The sequence below is a fragment of the Leucoraja erinacea genome, unplaced genomic scaffold (genome assembly GCF_028641065.1).
Source record: "Leucoraja erinacea ecotype New England unplaced genomic scaffold, Leri_hhj_1 Leri_99S, whole genome shotgun sequence".
NCBI lineage: Eukaryota > Metazoa > Chordata > Chondrichthyes > Rajiformes > Rajidae > Leucoraja > Leucoraja erinaceus.
The window spans coordinates 37,667-57,808 of record NW_026576949.1 but is presented as its reverse complement, the minus strand read 5'-3'; the positions used below and the strand labels follow the sequence as shown (position 1 = coordinate 57,808).

The 20,142-nt window shown below is 44.7% G+C and overlaps 1 protein-coding gene across 5 annotated transcripts in view; it reads left to right on the top strand.

Annotated features, from left to right (window-relative positions):
* The window catches only part of LOC129695233 (WD repeat-containing protein 70-like), a 60,978-nt gene that overhangs the window by 9,007 nt on the left and 31,829 nt on the right, over positions 1 to 20,142 (top strand). For all 5 annotated transcript variants that reach the window (XM_055632008.1, XM_055632009.1, XM_055632010.1 and 2 more), the window contains exons 6-10: positions 326 to 385; positions 7,212 to 7,345; positions 9,144 to 9,297; positions 11,295 to 11,371; positions 13,941 to 14,115. In XM_055632008.1, coding sequence (XP_055487983.1) covers positions 326 to 385; positions 7,212 to 7,345; positions 9,144 to 9,297; positions 11,295 to 11,371; positions 13,941 to 14,115 — 600 coding nt within the window. The remainder of the gene's footprint in view (positions 1 to 325; positions 386 to 7,211; positions 7,346 to 9,143; positions 9,298 to 11,294; positions 11,372 to 13,940; positions 14,116 to 20,142) is intronic.

Sequence of the window (20,142 nt, the reverse complement as noted above, 5' to 3'; positions counted from 1 at the left end):
ACAGTATCTCCCAATCCCTCATGCTACCAGTTGGGTGGACAAGAGCACCAGGTGAATGAGAAGACCACTTATTTTGGCTAACCCAAGTCATTCGTCCCCTAATCTGCGAGCACGTGCCTGTGCCTTCATTGAGACTGTGCCTAAATCCTTAATGGAGCACCATTACTGAAGGGACTGCAGCAATGGAAGAAGGTGGATCACAACTTGGGGCAGCCTGTAACTTCTGGCCTTGCCGACACTGCTCAGACATTGTAAAGAGTAATAAATAAAAAGGAGAGTTTATTTTAGAGCTCGGAGAATAATTGATTTTTCACTTGTCTTGCAGAACCCAGTGAAGCGGATCCCAGACTCTCATGAAATCACATTGATCCATAGCAAGAAGACGGTGAGAGAGGGGTTGGGCCCGCTGGGGAGCATGGGGGTAGCAGATGAGTTGCCACCATCAGGGACAATGTGTGCAGACGATCAGGCAACACAAACATGTGACTTCAGTAAGATAACGCTGAACCTAAATCTCAGATCCACTCTTCCCAATCTAGTATCCTCCCTCCGCACATAACTCCCTGATAGAGGGGCCACAGGAAAATGGCATTTGGTGTGTTGGCCTTCACTGGTCCGGGCACTGGGTTCAGTTTAGAGATACAGCAAGGAAACTGGCCCTTCAGCCCACCGAGTCTGCCCCGACCAGCCATCCCCACACATTAACACTATCCTACACAAACTAGGAGCGAGTCACACATACATCAAGCCAATTAACCTACAAACCTGTACATCTTTGGAGTGTGGGAGGAAACTGAAGATCTCTGAGAAAACTCACGGGGTCACGGGGAGAACGTCCAAACTCTGTACAGACAGCACATATAGCCAGGATTCAACCCGGGTCTCCGGAGCTGGAAGCGCTGTAAGGCAGCAACTCTACCGCTGCGCCACCGTGCCCGTAGGACCATTTAGGATGATATCTACAGCTTTACGATGTTGGTCAGACTGCACTGAGTATTGTGTGCAGTTCTGGTTGCCTAGATAGAGGAAGGATGTGATTTAGCTAGAGAGTAGCAATGTTACAAAATTTTGAGATTAAAAAAAATCAAGTCTGCAATTTATCCCATCAGATAAAGCATAACAATAAGTTTAATTTGACACCTAATTCACTTTCATATCTCAAGTAATAAAAAAGTTATGGCCATTTTCATACTCGGAAATTAGCATCTTGTTCCCTATTGATTTTCTATGGACATAACAAAAAAGCTGTGATCATGGACAGTCAAAAGCCCATAACCTTCTTAAAAATTAAGAGAACTGAATGAAATTTTCAGTTATCATAGATTGAACCATTCTGAAACAAATATAAAATAATCTTACTTGGATGACCTGAAATTAAAGCATATAATTAGTTAGTTACCCAATTGTAGCTAATTTCAAACTTCAATTACTAGATCTAAACATCTATCCATTTCTTAATAAATGATTAACATTTTTAAATAGCCTAAGTGTCCAAATAATATTCACAAATAATTCACAATAAAACATGATTTTTAAATCTCATTTACATCAATTTATAGGCCAAATGGAAGGAATTTAGTGTCCAATTGCTGTAAATTAAAGTCCATTTTAAATCGGCTTTCTAGTGGGATCCTGTGAACGCGCTGGTTTAGAACGTTCACATTGCGCTGGATTTGTGCCCTCAAATGCCCAGAAAAATACTGCGGGATTTAAAGAGCCCAAAATGAACTACTCGCTATAGAAAACTTTATATACAGGGTTCTTAAGAAGCCCCTTTTAATGTAAAAATAAGGTACATACCTTTAATTGTTTGCTTTATAAAACCCTGGGGCTGCGAGAGGTCGCGGGTTTAGAGAGTGATTTTTAAACTACTATAACTATTATACAAGGCCATAAAAACTAATAATACCTTTTGCGACGGGGTCTTTCAGAGATTTTCCGTTAATGATTTACTAGGCAGAACATTTTCGATTGCAACAGCCTAGTAAAACTCGCGTTTTAAACCCGCCCCCTCTAAACAGCGCCAAAATCGTGCACACGGGGTGGGGCAGATTCTCAATGATGATTCAGGTAGGTTTTGTAACATACCTATAGAGAGTGTGCAGAAAAGATTCACTAGGTTGTTGATGGTGTGTGTGGGGGGGGGGGGGGGGGGGGGGGTTGTGAGATTTAAGAAGAAACTCTACAGACTTTCCTTGGAGCAAAGGAGGTTGAGGGGTGACCATATTGAGGTTTACAAAATCATGGGGAATAGATAAGGTGGGTGGCTACAGTCTTTTCCCCAGGATAGGCAAATCTAAAACCACAGGACAGAGGTTTAAGGTGAGGGGGGAAAGATTTAACGAGAAAGAGGGTGTCTTGGGTTCAGCTGGAATGAAAATAAATCTTTCTGCCTTAGCCTTTCTGAAGTAAAACAAGACAGGGGAAATCAGCAAGAAAGATGACCAAGTTTGGAAGACCTTATAAAGGTGGAGTGGTGAGACTAAATGTGGTCTAATGGCAGGAGAGCTGAAACGCTACACAAGCAGACTGTGGAGATGGCGTGTGCTCAGTGGGCTTGGGGAATCAGGGTCAGACTTCAGAAAGAATGGTGACAATTAATGATCACAAAAGAGAGAGCGGTGGAGCATTTAACAGCTCTACAGATGTGACAAATGCCTCTGGACCTTGCAGCATGTATCCCATGGTTCTGGCCAGTGCAGAGATCACCGATGATCTCCACAAGAGTTCACACAGGGAACAGGCCTCGCAGATTAGACCAAGTTATTTTATTTACTCTTTCTATACAAGAAAGGAAGGTGAGAAAGTGGCAAGAGCTGCAGAGGATGTTTGTAGAATCCTTTTTGAAAGTATGGAGGATGTTTTGTCACCTACAGTGGCTTGCAAAAGTATTTATACCCCTTGAACTTTTCCACATTTTGTCACGTTACAACCACAAACGTAAATGTGTTTTATTGGGATTTTATGTGATAGACCAACACAAAGTGGTGCATAATTGTGAAGTGGAAGGAAAATGATACATGGTTTTCAAATTTTTTACAAATAAAAAACTGAAAAGTGTGGGGTGCAAAAGTATTCAGCCCCCTTTACTCTGATGCCCCTAAATAAAATCCAGTGCAACCAATTGCCTTCAGAAGTCACCTAATTAGTAAATAGGTGCAAAATAGTAATCTAATCTCAGTATAAATACAGATGTTCTGTGAAGGCCTCAGAGGTTTGTTAGAGAACATTAGTGAAGAAATAGCATCATGAAGCCCAAAGAACATACCAGACAGGTCAGGGATAAAGTTGTGGAGAAGTTTAAAGCAGGGTTAGGTTATAAGAAAATATCCCAAGCTTTGAACATCTCACGGAGCACTGTTCAATCCATCATCCGAAAATGGAAAGAGTATGGCACAACTGCAAACCTACCAAGACATGGCCGTCCACCTAAACTGACAGGCCGGGCAAGGAGAGCATTGATCAGAGAAGCAGCCAAGAGGCCCATGGTAACTCTGGAGGAGCTGCAGAGATCCACAGCTCAGGTGGGAGAATCTGTCCACAGGACAACTATTAGTCGTGCACTCCACAAATCGGGCCTTTATGGAAGAGTGGCAAGAAGAAAGCCATTGTTGAAAAAAAGCCATAAGAAGTCCCGTTTGCAGTTTGCCACAAGCCATGTGGGGGACACAGCAAACATGTGGAGGAAGGTGCTCTGGTCAGATGAGACCAAAATTGAAGTTTTTGGCCTAAATGCAAAACGCTATGTGTGGTGGAAAACTAACACTGCAAATCACCCTGAACACACCATCCCCACTGTGAAACATGTTGGTGGCAGCATCATACTGTGGGATGCTTTTCTTCAGCAGGGACAGGGAAGCTAGTCAGAGTTGATGGGAAGATGGATGGAGCCAAATACAGGGCAATCTTGGAAGAAAACCTGTGAGAGTCTGCTAAAGACTTGAGACTGGGGCGGAGGTTCACCTTCCAGCAGGACAACGACCCTAAACATACAGCCAGAGCTACAATGGAATGGTGTAGATCAAAGCATATTCATGTCTTAGATGGCCCAGTCAAAGTCCAGACCTAAATCCAATTGAGAATCTCTGGCAAGACTTGAAAATTGCTGTTCACAGACGCTCTCCATCCAATCTGACTGAGCTTGAGCTATTTTGCAAAGAAGAATGGGCAAATATTTCAGTCTCTAGATGTGCAAAGCTGGTAGAGAAATACCCCAAAAGACTTGCAGCTGTAATTGCAGCGAAAGGTGGTTCTACAAAGTATTGACTCAGGGGGGCTGAATACTTTTGCACGCCACACTTTTCAGTTTTTTAACCATATAACCATATAACAATTACAGCACGGAAACAGGCCATCTCGGCCCTACAAGTCAAACAACTTTTTTTCCCCTTAGTCCCACCTGCCTGCACTCATACCATAACCCTCCATTCCCTCCTCATCCATATGCCTATCCAATTTATTTTTAAATGAAACAAATGACCTGCCTCCACCACTTCCACTGGAAGCTCATTCCACTCATTTTTGTAAAAAAAACATGTATCATTTTCCTTCCACTTCACAATTATGCACCACTTTGTGTTGGACTATTACATAAAAATCCCAATAAAATACATTTACATTTGCGGTTGTAACGTGACAAAATGTGGAAAAGTTCAAGGGGTATGAAAACCTTTGCAATTCTCTGCCACAGAAGGTAGTTGAGGCCAGTTCATTGGCTATATTTAAGAGGGAGTTAGATGTGGCCCTTGTGGCTAAAGGGATCAGGGGGTATGGAGAGAAGGCAGGTACAGGATACTGAGTTGGATGATCAGCCATGATCATATTGAATGGCGGTGCGGGCTCGAAGGGCCGAATGGCCTACTCCTGCAGCTATTTTCTATGTTTCTATGTGTCTGTAGGTCAAGTGACAATAAGGTGGTGCTGACTCCTAGGTCTAGGCATTTGGAGATGAGTTTGTGTGGGGTTGTGGCATTGAAGGGGAAGATGTAGTGTATAAATTCTGTAGTGTATAAGTTCTGGTGTCCTGGTTATTCGTATATGTCCCAGGAATGAGTGTTATGACAGGGAGACGGCATCTACCGTGGGCCTGTTGCAAACTACAGTGGATTGTTGCATGCTGGGAGGCTGGAGTGCCATCGTGTGCCATCACCAGTCTCCAGAAGCACTTGATGATGGTGGATGTCAGAGCCGCAGAATGGCAGGCATTAAGGCACGCCACCTGTTTTTTCTTTGGCACTGGGATGATGGAGCAGGAGGGAATCTCAGATTGAAGTATGGAAAAGTTAAAGGTGTATGTGCTCCCAAAATACATCAGCTCACATTTATCGGGATTAAATTCCATTTCGTAGCCCAATTCACCACCACATTGACATCACCCTGCAGCATATGACTAACAATCATTCTCTCAGCATCTCTACCAACATTTGTGTTATCCTGTTTCCCACATCCATTTGCTTGAAAGTGTGCACCACCCGACTCAGGAACAGGTTCTCCTCTGTAATCAGGCTTCTGAACAGTCCTTCCATAAGCTAGGCTACTGTCCGTGTTGCCTCTATCCCATTGCGGACATTGGACTTTGTCCATGGAACTGATGAGCTACAATGGTGAGAACCAGATTCTGCACTCTATCTTCCCCTTGGCTCTGCCTATTGCACTTGAGTGAACTAATTCTATCTATGTATGGTATATCTGTGGGACATTGAAATGAATCAGTGTCTTTGCCCTGCCCTCATCAACCTTCTTGGCTACTTATTCAAAATACTCAAATGCATGAGACACAATTTCTCACACACAAAACCATGCTGATTATTACCCAATCGACCCGTCTTTCCAAATGTATGTCCTGCTTATCTCTGAAAGTGCTGAGTCAGGTGGCCGGCAGTGGAGAAGGCGTTCGGCACGCCTTCATTGAGAAGAGTATTGAGTACAAAAGTTGGGGCATCGTGTTGCACCTGTACAAGTCGTTGGAGAGAGCAATCGGAGTACTGTGTGTAGTTCTGCTCACCCAACTACAGGAAGAATATCATTCAGTTGGAAGAGATTCACCAGGATGTTACTTGGGCTTGTGGGCTTGAGTTATAGGAAGAGGTTCGATAGGCTGGGATTTTTTTCTTTGGAGCATAGGAGGCTGAGGAGTGACCTTATTTTGGTGTACAAGATCATGAGGGGTATGGATAAAGTGAATGCTCTCAGTCTCTCTCCAGGGTACAGGATTGTAAAAAAGAGAAAGCATAAGCTTAAGGTGAGAGGCCAAAGATTTAAGGGGGACTTCAGCGATAACTTTTTCACTCAGAGGGGAGCCTATATTTGAATGAGCTTCCAGAGTGAGCTACAGAAGCGGACACAAGGGCAACTTTTAAAAGGCACAGTGAATGGTAGGGCTCTGGGGAGTGTTGTAGAGCTGAGGAATCGAGGAGTGCAGGTGCAGGGTTCCTGGAAGGTGTAGTCGCAGGTAGATCGGGTGGTCAAAAAGGCTTTTGGCACATTGGCCTTCATCAGTGTGAGCTTTGAGTAAAGATGTTGGGAGGTCATGTTTTAGTTGTATAAGACGTTGGTGAGGCCACAGTTGTGTTCAGTTCTGGGCACTATGTTATACTAAAGATGTTGCCAAGCTGGAAAGGGTATAGAGAAGATATACAAGGGTGTTGCTAGGACTAGAAGGCTGAGCTATAGGGTGAGGTGAATGGGCTGGGACTGTTCCTTGGAGTGTAGGAGGGGTAATTTAGGTGAACTGAGGACGAGGGAACATAGGTTTAAGGTGAAGGGGAAAAGATTTAATCGGAATCTGAGGGGTAACTTTTTCACGCAAAGAGTGGTGGTTGTATGGAACAAGTTGCCAGAGGAGGTAGTTGAGGCAGGGACTTCCCAACATTTAAGAAACTGTTAGACGGGTACATGGATAGGACAGGTTTGGAGGGATATGGACTAGTGTAGCTGGAACATGTTGACAATTTGGGCCCAAGGGCCTGTTTCCACACTACTCAAAGTATAACTCCAAGTCATTTGGACAGATATATGGATAGGAAGGATTCAGAGGGCTATTGGGCTAGCCTAGAATGCCAATGTGGTTAGCATGGTGGCTGAAGGGCCTTTTCCGGTGCCGTATACTTTCTATAACTTAAGTGCAGATAGGTACCAATGGCTGTCTAGACTTGATGGGCGGAAGTGGGTGTTTTTGTGTTGTCTGACTGCCTGGTGTATTGTAACTTCAGGTATCTGCTCTGGGACTGGACCCATCAGGGGCCCGGCTGGTCACAGGAGGCTACGATTATGAGGTCAAGCTCTGGGACTTTGCAGGAATGGATGCGTCACTGCAAGCTTTCAGGACTCTGCAACCCTGTGAATGGTAAGTGGGAGCAGCCTCCTTTCCTTTCCCTTTATACCTGTGCACCAGGACCCCAATTACACCCCAATGCACTTTTATTTCTCTTGAAAGCCCCCCCCCCCCCACATATCTCATCTACCAACCCAACCCCACCCCAAAGCCCAGAGCAGCACCTTGAACTTCATCTCCCCAGCAGTGCCAAACGCTAGGCCCCCTCGTGTACCAGAAGAGCGATGATACAAACGGGTTGCAATGTAAAGTGAAGGGTGCTGACATGATATGGGAGGGATGGTGGTGAAGTGGGTTTCAGGAGGGTTTTTGATACGTCCTCCATGGCAGTTTGATTCTGGAATCACAAAGTCATATCAGAGCGGCAGATGATTTCACCCATTACGTCTGCACCTGAAAGATCATGTTCAGGCACAACAGTTATTTTGCTTATTCCTCTTATTTTGCTTGGGGTTCAAATGACATGTAATAAATATTGATTGATTGATTGATATTGTATTGCATTGTATATCTTTATTGCCATTTCCTGAGTACTCACATACCCAGAGGAAACAAAAAAACATTGCTCATTGATTGGGGAGTTTACAACCCAGCGGTATGAATATTAATTTCACTAACTTCAAGTAACCCTCGCTTTTCCCCTCCCCTTCCTAGTTCTCTGACAAGTGCTGCTGTCCTGATGAAATATTACTGATTGTATGCCTCCCTGTCACCTTCTCGTCAGCTAGCAATGAACAATTATCATTCTTATCTGCTTTGATCTGTCATTTTCACACCTTACCCTTCCATATCTCTAGACCCTCTCCCCTGACTCTCAGTCTAAAGAAGGGTCTCGACTGAAACATCACCCATTCCTCCTCTCCAGAGATGTTGCCTGAGTTACTCCAGCACTTTGTGTCTATCTACAACATTTAATATCATCAGGCCAAACATGTCCAAGTTGGAGCAAAGCGAAAGATGCCAGAGTGCAGAATGTAGTTCTATTTTCATTTTTCATCAAACCCCTTTCAACCCCTTTGGCCATCCAAAGTTCCATTACTTTGAGACAGACGCAACAAGCTGCAGCAAAGGGCCTGTCCCACTTTCACGACCTCTGCCGAGTTTGCCCTTGACTCATACTCGCAGCATGGTCGTCACGAGGTCGTAGGTGGGTCGTGGCAGGCTGTGATGCTTGTCGTAGGTAATCGTGGCATCAAGTAGGTCGGGGCGTTTTTCAAGCATGATGAAATATGTCCACGAGTAAAAAAGGTGGTGAATTAGGTGGTGAAAGTGGGACAGGCCCTTAACTCAGCGGGACACGCAGCATCATCTCAGGAGAGAAGGAATGGGTGACGTTTCGCATCGAGACCCTTCCGACATCTTTATCCTTCCTCCATATTGGAACATGGTGGTCCAGAATGCTGGTCATCTGATCTTTAAATGCTTACCACATGTCTGATGTGGACGCCCAATACTGGTGCTCCCAATTTACTCTTCCTAGCTCCAGCCTAATAATGTGATAATCAGCCTTACCCACATTTAGTACTCTCATCCAAGGTCCCGACTTATCCTTATTTATAACTATTTTAAAATGTATGTTGATGATGACTGCTCCCGAAATGTTCTCCCACTGAAACACCAGTCCCCTGCCCAGGCTAGTTTCCCAGCACCAGGGATGAGTGTGTGGTGATGAGGGGCTGCAAAAGCAGGTGGTGTGAGAACGCTGGCAGTGCGGGAACAGTTTGATGACTTGAATGGGAAAGGTGATAGAATGACAGTGAAGAGTGAGAGACTGAGACTGGTTTATTTTAACTTTGCCTTGTTGTTTCAGTCACCAGATTAAATCTTTACAGTACAGTGCAACGGGAGATGTGATTCTTTGTGTGGCCGGCAGTGCCCAGGCCAAGGTGCTCGACCGAGATGGCTTCCAGGTGATGGAGTGTGCAAAGGGAGACCAGTACATTGTCGATCAGGCTCGGACCAAGGTAATGCTGCAGTCCTGTGTAATTCCACGTTCACTGAGCACAGATAGGCCACATATGTTGAGCGACAATTGCCCTTCCACACTCATCTATTCACCAGCCCTTGGACTATGGTCTTCTATGCCTTAGCAATGCAAGTGCTTGTCTAGATACTGACATCAAGTGTCAAGTGTGTTTTATTGTCATATGTCCCAGGTAGAACAATGACATTTGTACTTGCAACAGAATATGTAAACATAGTACACTGTAAACAAAACAATAAAGCAGGAAAAAAAGGTGTGTGACACATATATATATATATACATACATAAACACACACACATAAAAAACAAACAATAATGGTGCAAAAAGACAAAACCATTGCCCCCAAGTCTATTGTAGTTCAGAGCTTATTTGGAGGTTGTAGAGTTTAATAGCCTGATGGCTGTAGGGAAGAAGCTGTTCCTGAACCTGGACATTGCAGTTTTCAGGCTCCTGTACCTTCTTCCCGACGGCAGGGGTGAGATGAGTGCGTGGCCAGCATGGTGTGGCTCTCTGATGATGCTGGCTGCCTTTTTAGTTTGTGAAGTTAGTGTTGTATATTGTGAGGAGGGTGGTGTTGGGTCACAGAAAAGTAATGATCAGCTGGTAAGTTAGCAGAATGGTAGTAGATGAGATTTAAATCTGAGAAGTATTGTGGGAGGTCAAATGAGGGGGCACATATACCACCATTGGTAGGGCCCTGGGCCTAAAGATGCTACACAACGTGCTAGGAGCAAGGGTATGTATGGTCAACAGTAGAAAACATTCTCTTATAATGGATTCATGGAAGATCAGAATGCATAGATGTAAGGTAAAGAGTAAGATGTTTTGAGGGGATATAAGGATTGTTTTCACCCAGAAGGTGTTTGGAGTTTGAGATGATTGCTGGGAAGGAGGTTGAAAGCGGAATCACTGAACATTGAAGGTACACAAAATGGCTGGAGAAACTCAGCGGGTGCAGCAGCATCTATGGAGCGAAGGAAATAGGCGCGGTTTCGGCCCGAAACGTCGCCTATTTCCTTCGCTCCATAGATGCTGCTGCACCCGCTGAGTTTCTCCAGCAATTTTGTGTACCTTCGATCTTCCAGCATCTGCAGTTCCTTCTTGATCACTGAACATTGATATGGGTGAGCAGTAGAAGAGCCAAGGCACAGAAGGTTCCCAATCAGATTAGTATAGGTGGGTAATACATGACATGATGGAGCAACTCAACTCTTCAAGCAGCGTCTCTGGAGGGAATGGACAGATGGTCTTCTGATGGTCTGTCCATCTCTCATCTGTCCATTCCATCCACAGATAGTGCCTGACCTGCTGAGATTCCCAAGCATTTTGTTTTTGGTCGCCAATTTTCTGTTAACGACTTCCCCCTCTCATCTTCCACTTTACTTGAATAGCGGTGTTACATTTGGTGCGTTGATTAAAGTTGAGATCATTATTTGAATTCGGGGCCCTCGGAGGCCTTGAGGGATTTGTGATCATCTTTCATTTGCCTAAACCTCTGGTCCACTCACCTAACTATGTTACTGCGGTGTTACACAAAATGCTGGAGAAACTCAGCGGGTGCAGCAGCATCTATGGAGAGAAGAAAATAGGCGACGTTTCGGGCCAAAACCCTTCTTCAGACTGATGGGGGGTGGGAGGGGAGAACGAAGGAAAAAGGGGAGGAGGAGGAGCCCGAGGGCGGGGGGATGGGAGGAGACAGCTCGAGGGTTAAGGAAGGGGAGGAGGCAGCAAGGGCTAGCAAAATTGGGAGAATTCAACATTCATGCCATCAGGATGCAAGCTGCCCAGGCGGAATATGAGGTGCTGTTCCTCCAATTTCCGGTGTTGCTCACTGGCAATGGAGGAGACCCAGGACAGAGAGGTCGGATTGGGAATGGGAGGGGGAGTTGAAGTGCTGAGCCACTGCGGCTGTTGGAGATGTGTTTGAATATCAAAATCTGTCATTGATGTTAAACTAGCATCTCGTCTTCTTACAGGGACACACGGCAATGCTGAACAGTGGTGTGTGGCATCCGAAAATAAAGGAAGAGTTTATAACTTGCTCCAATGATGGGTACGGGTTTCTTGAACACAGGAGAGCTCTTTATGTTCACAACCCCTTTGACCGGAAGCAGGAGTGGACCCCCAGTTGTTTCGACCTGTTGCCGCTCCAGCAATTATTTATATATATATATATATATATTTTTTTTTATCAGCTCTCTTCCCGTCCTTTCCCACATATCTGTGACACCTCTGGCGCTCTGAGAATTTCTGGTCCTGGTCTACCAAGTTTACTATAGAGGGCAGTATGATGTAGCTGAATGTGTGGTCGGATATTTCCCCACGAAGCAGCTCTGAGAGAGACCCTGCACAATGCAGCAGGAGGTTTCCACATTCATTGGATTAGCGAGGAACCCCAAGTAATGTTTCTTTTAATCATTTTGAAGAGGTGCATCTTCAGGATAGCCCACTTCTTGGGAAATGAAGCTGGGTAGGTGACTGAAGTGAGCATGGCAGAACACTGTCGTACCCATTTTGTGTACCTTCGATTTTCCAGCATCTGCAGTTCCTTCTTGAACACCTTCATTTTATTAGTTTTAAAAATAGTTATGGAAAAACAGGACACAATTTAAAGTCTTAAATTGAGACAAGGCTGATTTTGGTGGCATTATACAGGAACAAAAAGATTGAGCATAAACAAATGGTGTTAGAACCCAGTGGGTCAAGCAGTACCTGTGGACATTTCAAGACTCTCCAGCAAACAGGCCCTTCAGATTACCATGGCCATGGCGACCAAGTTAGTATACTGGACTTGTCCCACTTGTATTTGGCCAACAGCCTTCTAAATCCTTCCTTTGCATCTATCTGTCCAAATGCCGTTTAAAAGTTGTACCTGTATCTGCTTCTATAGCAATCTCTGGCAGCTCAATCCACATACAGACTATCCTCTGAGTGAAGATGTTACCCCTGTGGTCCCTCTTAAACCTCTCCCCTCTCACCTTTAAGGTGTGCCCTCTAGTTTTGGAGGGCACACCTTCCCTGGAAAAAGTACTGTGAGCATTCACTTTATCCATGCCACTCATGATCTTGTAACCCTCAATATGATCGCTCTTTAGACGGCTTCAAAGAAAAAAGTCCCACCTCTCTAACCTCTCCACACTACAAAAAGCCCGCAAGCACAAATAACACCCTGGTGAATGATGTCCTTCAATGACGAGACGGAGTGCAGGAAGATGATAAAGTTAGTAACATGGTGTCAGGGCAATAACCTCTCCCTCAGTGACAGCAAGATGAAAGAGAGTTCAGGAAATTGGCCCAAATCATCATAAACGGTGCTGAAGTGGAAATGGTTGAGAGCTTCCAGTTCCATGGCATTAATCTTGCCAACGATCGGTTGTGGACCAGCCATGAAGTCACATCAAATGCTGACTTCACCACCCTGGCCATCTGACTCACCAGGTGAGGGTACAGAAGAGGTTAACAAGGATGTTACCTCCGATGGAGACTTGTATGAAGTCGGCCAGCTTCGCGATGGTGAGTCCTGGCTCTGCCTCCGGAGCCTCGAGGTTGGCCCCAGTTGGAGGCCGCCAGCTCCGCGATTAGGCCTCAGCGCAGATGGAGATACAACAAAGAAAAGGTCGCATCCCCCCGAAGGAAGAGATTAAAACAAGTTTCCCACGCCCCCCCACTCATACACACCTAAAAATAAACTAAACCACACGTCCAACAAGACAAAAGAAAAGGAAAAGGCAGACGGACTGCAGGCAGGCCGCAGCTGCTTGGGCAGCGCCACCATTCCAATCTCTCCTGTAGACAACAGGATAGATTGGATAGGCTAGAGTAATCTTATGGAGTTTTCTAAAAACTTTGAGGGCATGGAGAGGATAAAGAGAATCTTCCAAGTGCAAGAGAATCGAGAACTAGATGGCACAGGCTTAAGATGAGAGGGAGAAATATAAAGGGCATGGGTTTCACATCGAGGATAGTGCTTATCTGGAATGTCAGAGGAGATGCTAGAGGCAGGTACAATTACAATGGACAAGCATTTGAACCAATATTCGGGTAAGAAACAGGCCTAATGTGGGCGAATGGGATTGGCGTAGATAGGCACATGGTCAGCGGATGAATGGCCCGTCTAATAGTCTGACCTCTCATTGTCTGGGTGTCTTGTCTGAAAAATCTGGAGGTAGGAATGTCCACCTGGTGTTACAGCCCTGGTGTTACAGTCCAAACCATGTTTCAGTACTGACCACAATCTATCCCCTTCTACATCCCTCAATGACCTTTTGTTATTGATTAGGAAGGAACTGCAGATGCTGATTATAGACACAAAATGCTGAAGTAACTGGAGTCAGTCATTCAGACTGAAGTAGGGTCTTGACCCGAAACGTCACCCTCCTCTACAGAGATGCTGCATGCCATTTTATAGTTTTATTTATTAGATTCCGCGCATTATAACATAAGTAGTTAAGGATTCCCAAATGTAGTTGTTATTTTTCTAGCCTCTGTTTCTTCCGACCACCAAACTGAACTCATTCCACCTCTGCCTTATCTTTACCCGTCCTTCTGAGACCATTCTCATTGTAGTCACCAGTTGGTGCGCTGAAGAGCCGTTTGTACTAATTGGTGCCTGTTTGTGTCAGGACTGTGCGGACTTGGGACATGAACAATGAGAAGAAACACAAGAATGTTTTTAAGCCACGGACAGCACAAGGGAAGCGGGTTATTCCCACCACATGTGCCTACAGCAGAGACGGCAAGTTTATCGCAGCTGCCTGCCAGGATGGTTCCATTCAGATCTGGGACCGCAACATGAATGTGAGTCACTCCAAATGAAATAAGCACATTTACTTGAGCTTTTGTTGTGTGGAAGGTGATAGGTGCCGGGGAAAGCACAGCTAGGGTGGTGGATGAAGCTGATACAATGGTAACGTTTTTGGACAAGCTAAACAAACGGACTTTAAATCATGTGCTCTTCTGAGTAGCACATATATTGTGGGCTGATGGGCCTGTTCCTGTGGTGTACCATGAATTATAACAATATTTCAGATATGAAAGGCGGCAATTTGGCCCATTTTGCTGGAGTCCTAGAGCTACACAGCACAAAAGCAGGTCCTTCGGCCCAACTTGTCCAAGACAACCAAGTGGGCATACTAGGCTAGACCCATCTGACTGTATTTGATCCATATATCTCGGGACACTTCCTATCCATATATACAAGTCCAAATGCCTTTTGAAAGTCATAATTGTATTCCAGTTTTATAGCCTCACCTGAAGAAAGACTTGTCCCTGAGGTCCCTCTTAAATCTCTCCCCCCCCCCGCTCACTTTACATTCATGCACACTAGATTTAGAATCCTGAGTATTCACACAGAGAGTGGTGAATCTCTGGAACTCTCTGCCACAGAGGGTAGTTGAGGCCAGTTCATTGGCTATATTTAGGAGGGAGTTAGATGTGGCCCTTGTGGCTAAGGGGATCAGGGGGTATGGAGAGAAGGCAGGTACGGGATACTGAGTTGGATGATCAGCCATGATCATATTGAATGGCGGTGCAGGCTCGAAGGGCCGAATGGCCTACTCCTGCACCTAATTTATATGTTTCTATGTTTCTATTCATGTTGTCCATGCCCTTCATCATTTTGTATACAGTGCCCTCCATAATGTTTGCGACAAAGACCCATCATTTATTTCTTTGCCTCTGTACGCCACAATTTGAGATTTGTGATCCAAAAAATCACATGTGGTTAAAGTGTACATTGTCAGATTTTAATATGCGCCATTTTTATGCATTTTGGTTTCACCATGCAGAAATTACAGCAGTGTTTATACATAGTCCCCCCATTTCAGGGCACCATAATGTTTGGGACACAGCAATATCATGTAAATGAAAGTAGTCATGTTTAGTACTTTGTTGCATAAGCTTTGCATGTAATGACTGCTTGAAGTCTGTGATACATGGACATCACCTGTTGCTGGGTGTCTTCACTGGTGATGCTCTGCCAGGCCTGTATTGCAGCCATCTTTAGCTTATGCTTGTTTTGGGGGCTAGTCCCCTTCAGTTTTCTCTTTAGCATATAAAAGGCATGCTCACTTGGGTTCAGATCGGGTGATTGACTTGGCCACAAGAATTGACCATTTTTTAGCTTTGAAAAACTCCTTTGTTGCTTCAGCAGTATGTTTGGGATCATTGTCTTGCTGTAGAATGAACTGCTGGCCAATGAGTTTTGAGACATTTGTTTGAACTTGAGATAGGATGTGTCTATACATTTCAGAATTCATTATGCTACTACCATCAGCAGTTGTATTATCAATGGAGATAAGTGAGCCAGTACCTTCAGCAGCCATACATGCCCAGGCCATAACACCGTGTTTCACAGATTATGCTCTGGATCTTGGGCAGTTCCTTCTCTCCTCCATACTTTGCTCTCGTCATCACTCTGATATGTTAATCTTCGTCTCATCTGTCCACAAGATCTTTTTCCAGAACTGTGGTTGCTCTTTTAAGTACTTCTTGGCAAACAATAACCTGGCCATCCTATTTTTGCGGTTTGCATCTTGCAGTGTAGCCTCTGTATTTCTGTCCCTGAAGTCTTCTGCGGACAGTGGTCATTGACAAATCCACACCTGACTCCTGAAGTGTGTTTCTGATATGTCAGACAGGTGTTTGGGGATTTTTCTTTATTATAGAGAGAATTCTTCTGTCATCAGCTGTGGAGGTCTTCCTTGGCCTGCCAGTCCCTTTACAATTAGTAAGCTCACCATTGCTCTCTTTCTTCTTAATAATGTTCCAAACAATTGATTTTGGTAAGTCAAGTCTATTCGTCACAAACGCATACGAGATGTGCAGTGAAATGAAAAGTAGCAATACTTGCGGATTGTGCAAAAAAACTACAAAACAGAATGGAACAGAATCAGTAATTACATATTTGTGGGAGGATAAAAAAAAAAAAGAAGAAACAGCAATTTAAAAAAGACACTACACAACAGTAAATTGGTTCAGTAAAGTTAGTCCCAAGTGAGATAGGAGTTTATAGTCCTAATGGCCTCTGGGAAGAAACTCCTTCTCATTCTCTCTGTTTTCACAGCATGGCAACAGTGGCGTTTGCCTGACCGTAGCAGCTGGAACAGTCTGTTGCTGGGGTGGAAGGGGTCCTACATGATCTTGTTGGCTCTGGAGTTGCACCTTCTGATGTATAGTTCCTGCAGGGGGGCGAGTGTAGTTCCCATAGTGCGTTCGGCCGAACGCACTACTCTCTGCAGAGCCTTCTTGCCCTGGGTAGAGCAATTCCCAAACTAGATTGTGATGTTTCCGGACAAGATGCTTTCCACAGCCGCTGAGTAGAAGCACTGGAGGATCCTCAGATACAGTCTGAATTTCCTCAATTGCCTGAGGTGGTAAAGGCAATTGAGGCAGTGTGATGTCCACTGAGATGTGGACTCCCAGGTATTTAAAGCTGCTCACCTTATCCACAGTATCCCCATTTATCTTCAGTGGTGTGTATGTCCTCGGATGTTGTGCCCTCCTAATCCACGATCAGCTCCTTAGTTTTTTGGACATTCAAGAGGATGCTGTTGTCCTGACACCAGAGTTGCTTGGAACATATTCCAGTCGACATCGCTCAGTGCATCTTGCAGCATGGCCTCTGACTGGTCGGGCCACTGCTTTATGTCCCTCGTCACTGCCGCTTCCCGAACTATCCTCCTCATACTCCAGCAGCAGGAAAATGGTCAGATTTTCCTAAAGGAGGGAGTGAAACGGCCTTGTTGTCCTTCCGGAATGGCGTGTAGCAGTGGTCCAAGGTTCTCTCGCCCCTGGTGGCACACGTGATGTGTTGGTAGAAGTTGGGAATTACCTTCTTGAGATTTGATTTATTAAAATCTCCAGCCACCACCATGGCCGCATCGGGCTCTTGTTTTGATGTCGACATAGCACATCGTGTAGGGCCGATAGTGCCACGTCAGTGTCCGCCTGCGGTGGAGTGTAGACGGCTGTGACGATCACTGAGCCGAACTCCCGGGGAAGGTAGAATGGGCGGCATGAGATTGTCAGGTGCTCCAGGTCCGGCGAGCAGGAACGGGAAAGCATCTTGATATTTCCAGGGTTGCACCAGTTGTTATTGGTCATGAAGCAGACTCCTCCACCCTTGGATTTCCCAGATGCTTCTGTTCTGTCAGCACGGTGGACAGTGAAGGACTCGGTTGGGCAGATTACCTGATCCGGAATCAGTGAGGTCAGCCATGTTTCAGTCAGGCAGAGGATGTTGCAGTCCCTTATGTCCCGCTGGAATCTGACCCTCGCCCTGAGGTCATCCAGCTTGTTCTCCAGGGACTGGACATTCGCCAGAAGAATGCTGGGCAGAGGGGAACGAAAGGCTTGGGCTCTCAGCCTATTCCCAATCCCCCTCCTGCTTACCTCGATGTTTTCTCTGGGTTTTCCTCGGAGTCGCCCTCCCATTGTTGTTGCTACAGACCCATCTGTTGATCTGTTGATCTCTGCTGGCCACGCTGGATCGGTGAGCACATTGTTTAAAATGTCTCCGTTTACCCTAGAGTTTAGTTTCAAGAGAGTTTCCCTGTCATACTTTGTTAGTGCTAGGTAGTTGGAACTTAGAAATCATTTAAAAAAGAACATGCAAGTTAAAAATACGCACAGTTTCCGCGGAGCTGCCACGACGGCAGCTGGACAGGGCCGTGTCATCTTGAGATCCTAAGGTTTGGTTGATGTCTCTAACAGTTTTATTCTTGTTTCTCAGTCTCATAATGGCTTCTTTGACTTTCATTGGCACAACTTTGGTCCCCATGTTGATAAACAGTAATAAAAGTTTGCAACGGTGATGGAAAGACTGGAGGAAAGACTAGGTGCTGAGAGCTCTCTTATACCTGCGTTAAGGAGGCAATTAAACACAGCTGAACAATTACAAACACCTGTGAAGCCATGTGTCCCAAACATTATGGTGCCCTGAAATGGGGGGGACTATGTATAAACACTGCTGTAATATCTACATGGTGAAACCAAAATGTATAAAAATGGCTTTTATTAATGTGCACTTTAACCGCATGTGATTTTTTTTTTCTATTACAAATCTCAAACTGTGGAGTACAGAGGCAAAGAAATAAATGATGGGTCCTTTGTCCCAAACATTATGGAGGGCACTATATCTAGATGAGATCATCCCTCCCCCTCCTTGCTTTATCAAAAAATAAATCCAGCCTCTCCCTATAACTAAAGCCCACAGCATACTGGTGATTTTTCTCTGCACCTTTTCCAGTTTAACATCCATCCCATAGCTGGCAGGAGTATTCCTGGACATCTTGGACCGCTTCCTAATCCATTTGGAGAGGAACGTTATCATCCTGATGACAAAGTAAAGTAATATTCAGGGCTCGAAATTAACTTCCCTGACCCTATTGTCCTGGAAATGTCTTCAGAGCGAATATTGACTATGTTTGATAACGGAATGCAATCAAATGTGTTTTAATTCCCAATGTTATTATTTGTTTTAATCCATAAAGATGGATTAATTAAATTGTGAACACGTGAAACATTAAAACCGCAGTGTTCGATTGTCACTGCTGCCGTTGACACGTTAGTACAGAATTCATTTTAACGGCAAATCAATGCTCTTAATATGGAGTATCAGTACTATAGTTATTTAATGAACAACATTCACAACTATACGTACGCATATATGTTACCATGGACCAGGATTTATTGACACAGGCTGATCATACGCTGAATAATCCAAATACATTTTTGTTTGGAAGTGGAAAGAACTAATAGAAATTGCAATGTGTAAAAAGAGTTGAGATACTGTCTTATAATTTTGCTGCATGTCATTGTGGGATATATCCTGTGTTGATTGGTAACTGTTTAGTTTGTGACTTTATTTGAAGCAGAAATAATATGTGAATGCTTCATTGAGTATAATTCCAACTGGTAACTACGCACTTCATCCGAGCACATTATCACACGCGTCATGCAAGCCGTCTTAAATGACCACCTAAACTGTCATTTGGCAACCTAAAAAGCTGCCAAGGTTGCCCGGCTGGCAACAGGGAAAAAAAGCCCTGTAATATAATATGCCTTAATCAATATCATCCAGTGGCTCTTATATTCACCATCATGATGGACTTCAAGAGGCTGGTGATGGCACACATTAACTCCACTTTCCCAGCCAGCCCATTATCCACTGTAGTTTGCTACTGTCGCAACAAGTTCTTGCAGACACCATCTACCCGGACCTGACCTCATCTCTGAAACATCCACATTACAAGGACTCCTATGTTAAATTCCTACTTATTGACTATTGTGTCACATTCCCAACTAACCAATTCCCCAAACTTGGGAGTTAGCACCCCTCTCTGCAACTGGATCGTCGACAGCCTGACCCATAGATCATGATCATGTGGGTAGGTGACAACCACTCCTCCATAATAATTGTTAAAACCGCTGTCCTCTGTACATTCGCAACTGTGCATCTCCAAATGATGAAACGAGTACAGGGAAGAGTTGGAGAGCTTTGATAATATGGTGTCAAGACAACTATTCCTCCATCAATGTCAGCAAGACTGACGAGCTAGTTATTGACTACACGTGAAGGTCAATGCACCAATTGTTGCATCAATGTCAGCAAGACTGACGAGCTAGTTATTGACTACACGTGAAGGTCAATGCACCAATTGTTGCATCAATGTCAGCAAGACTGACGAGCTAGTTATTGACTACACGTGAAGGTCAATACACCAATTGTTGCATCAACGGTGCCAAAATGGAAATGGTCAAGAGCTTCAAGTTCCTCGGTGTAAGAACCACCAGCAATTTGCCCTGAACCAATCACATTGAAGC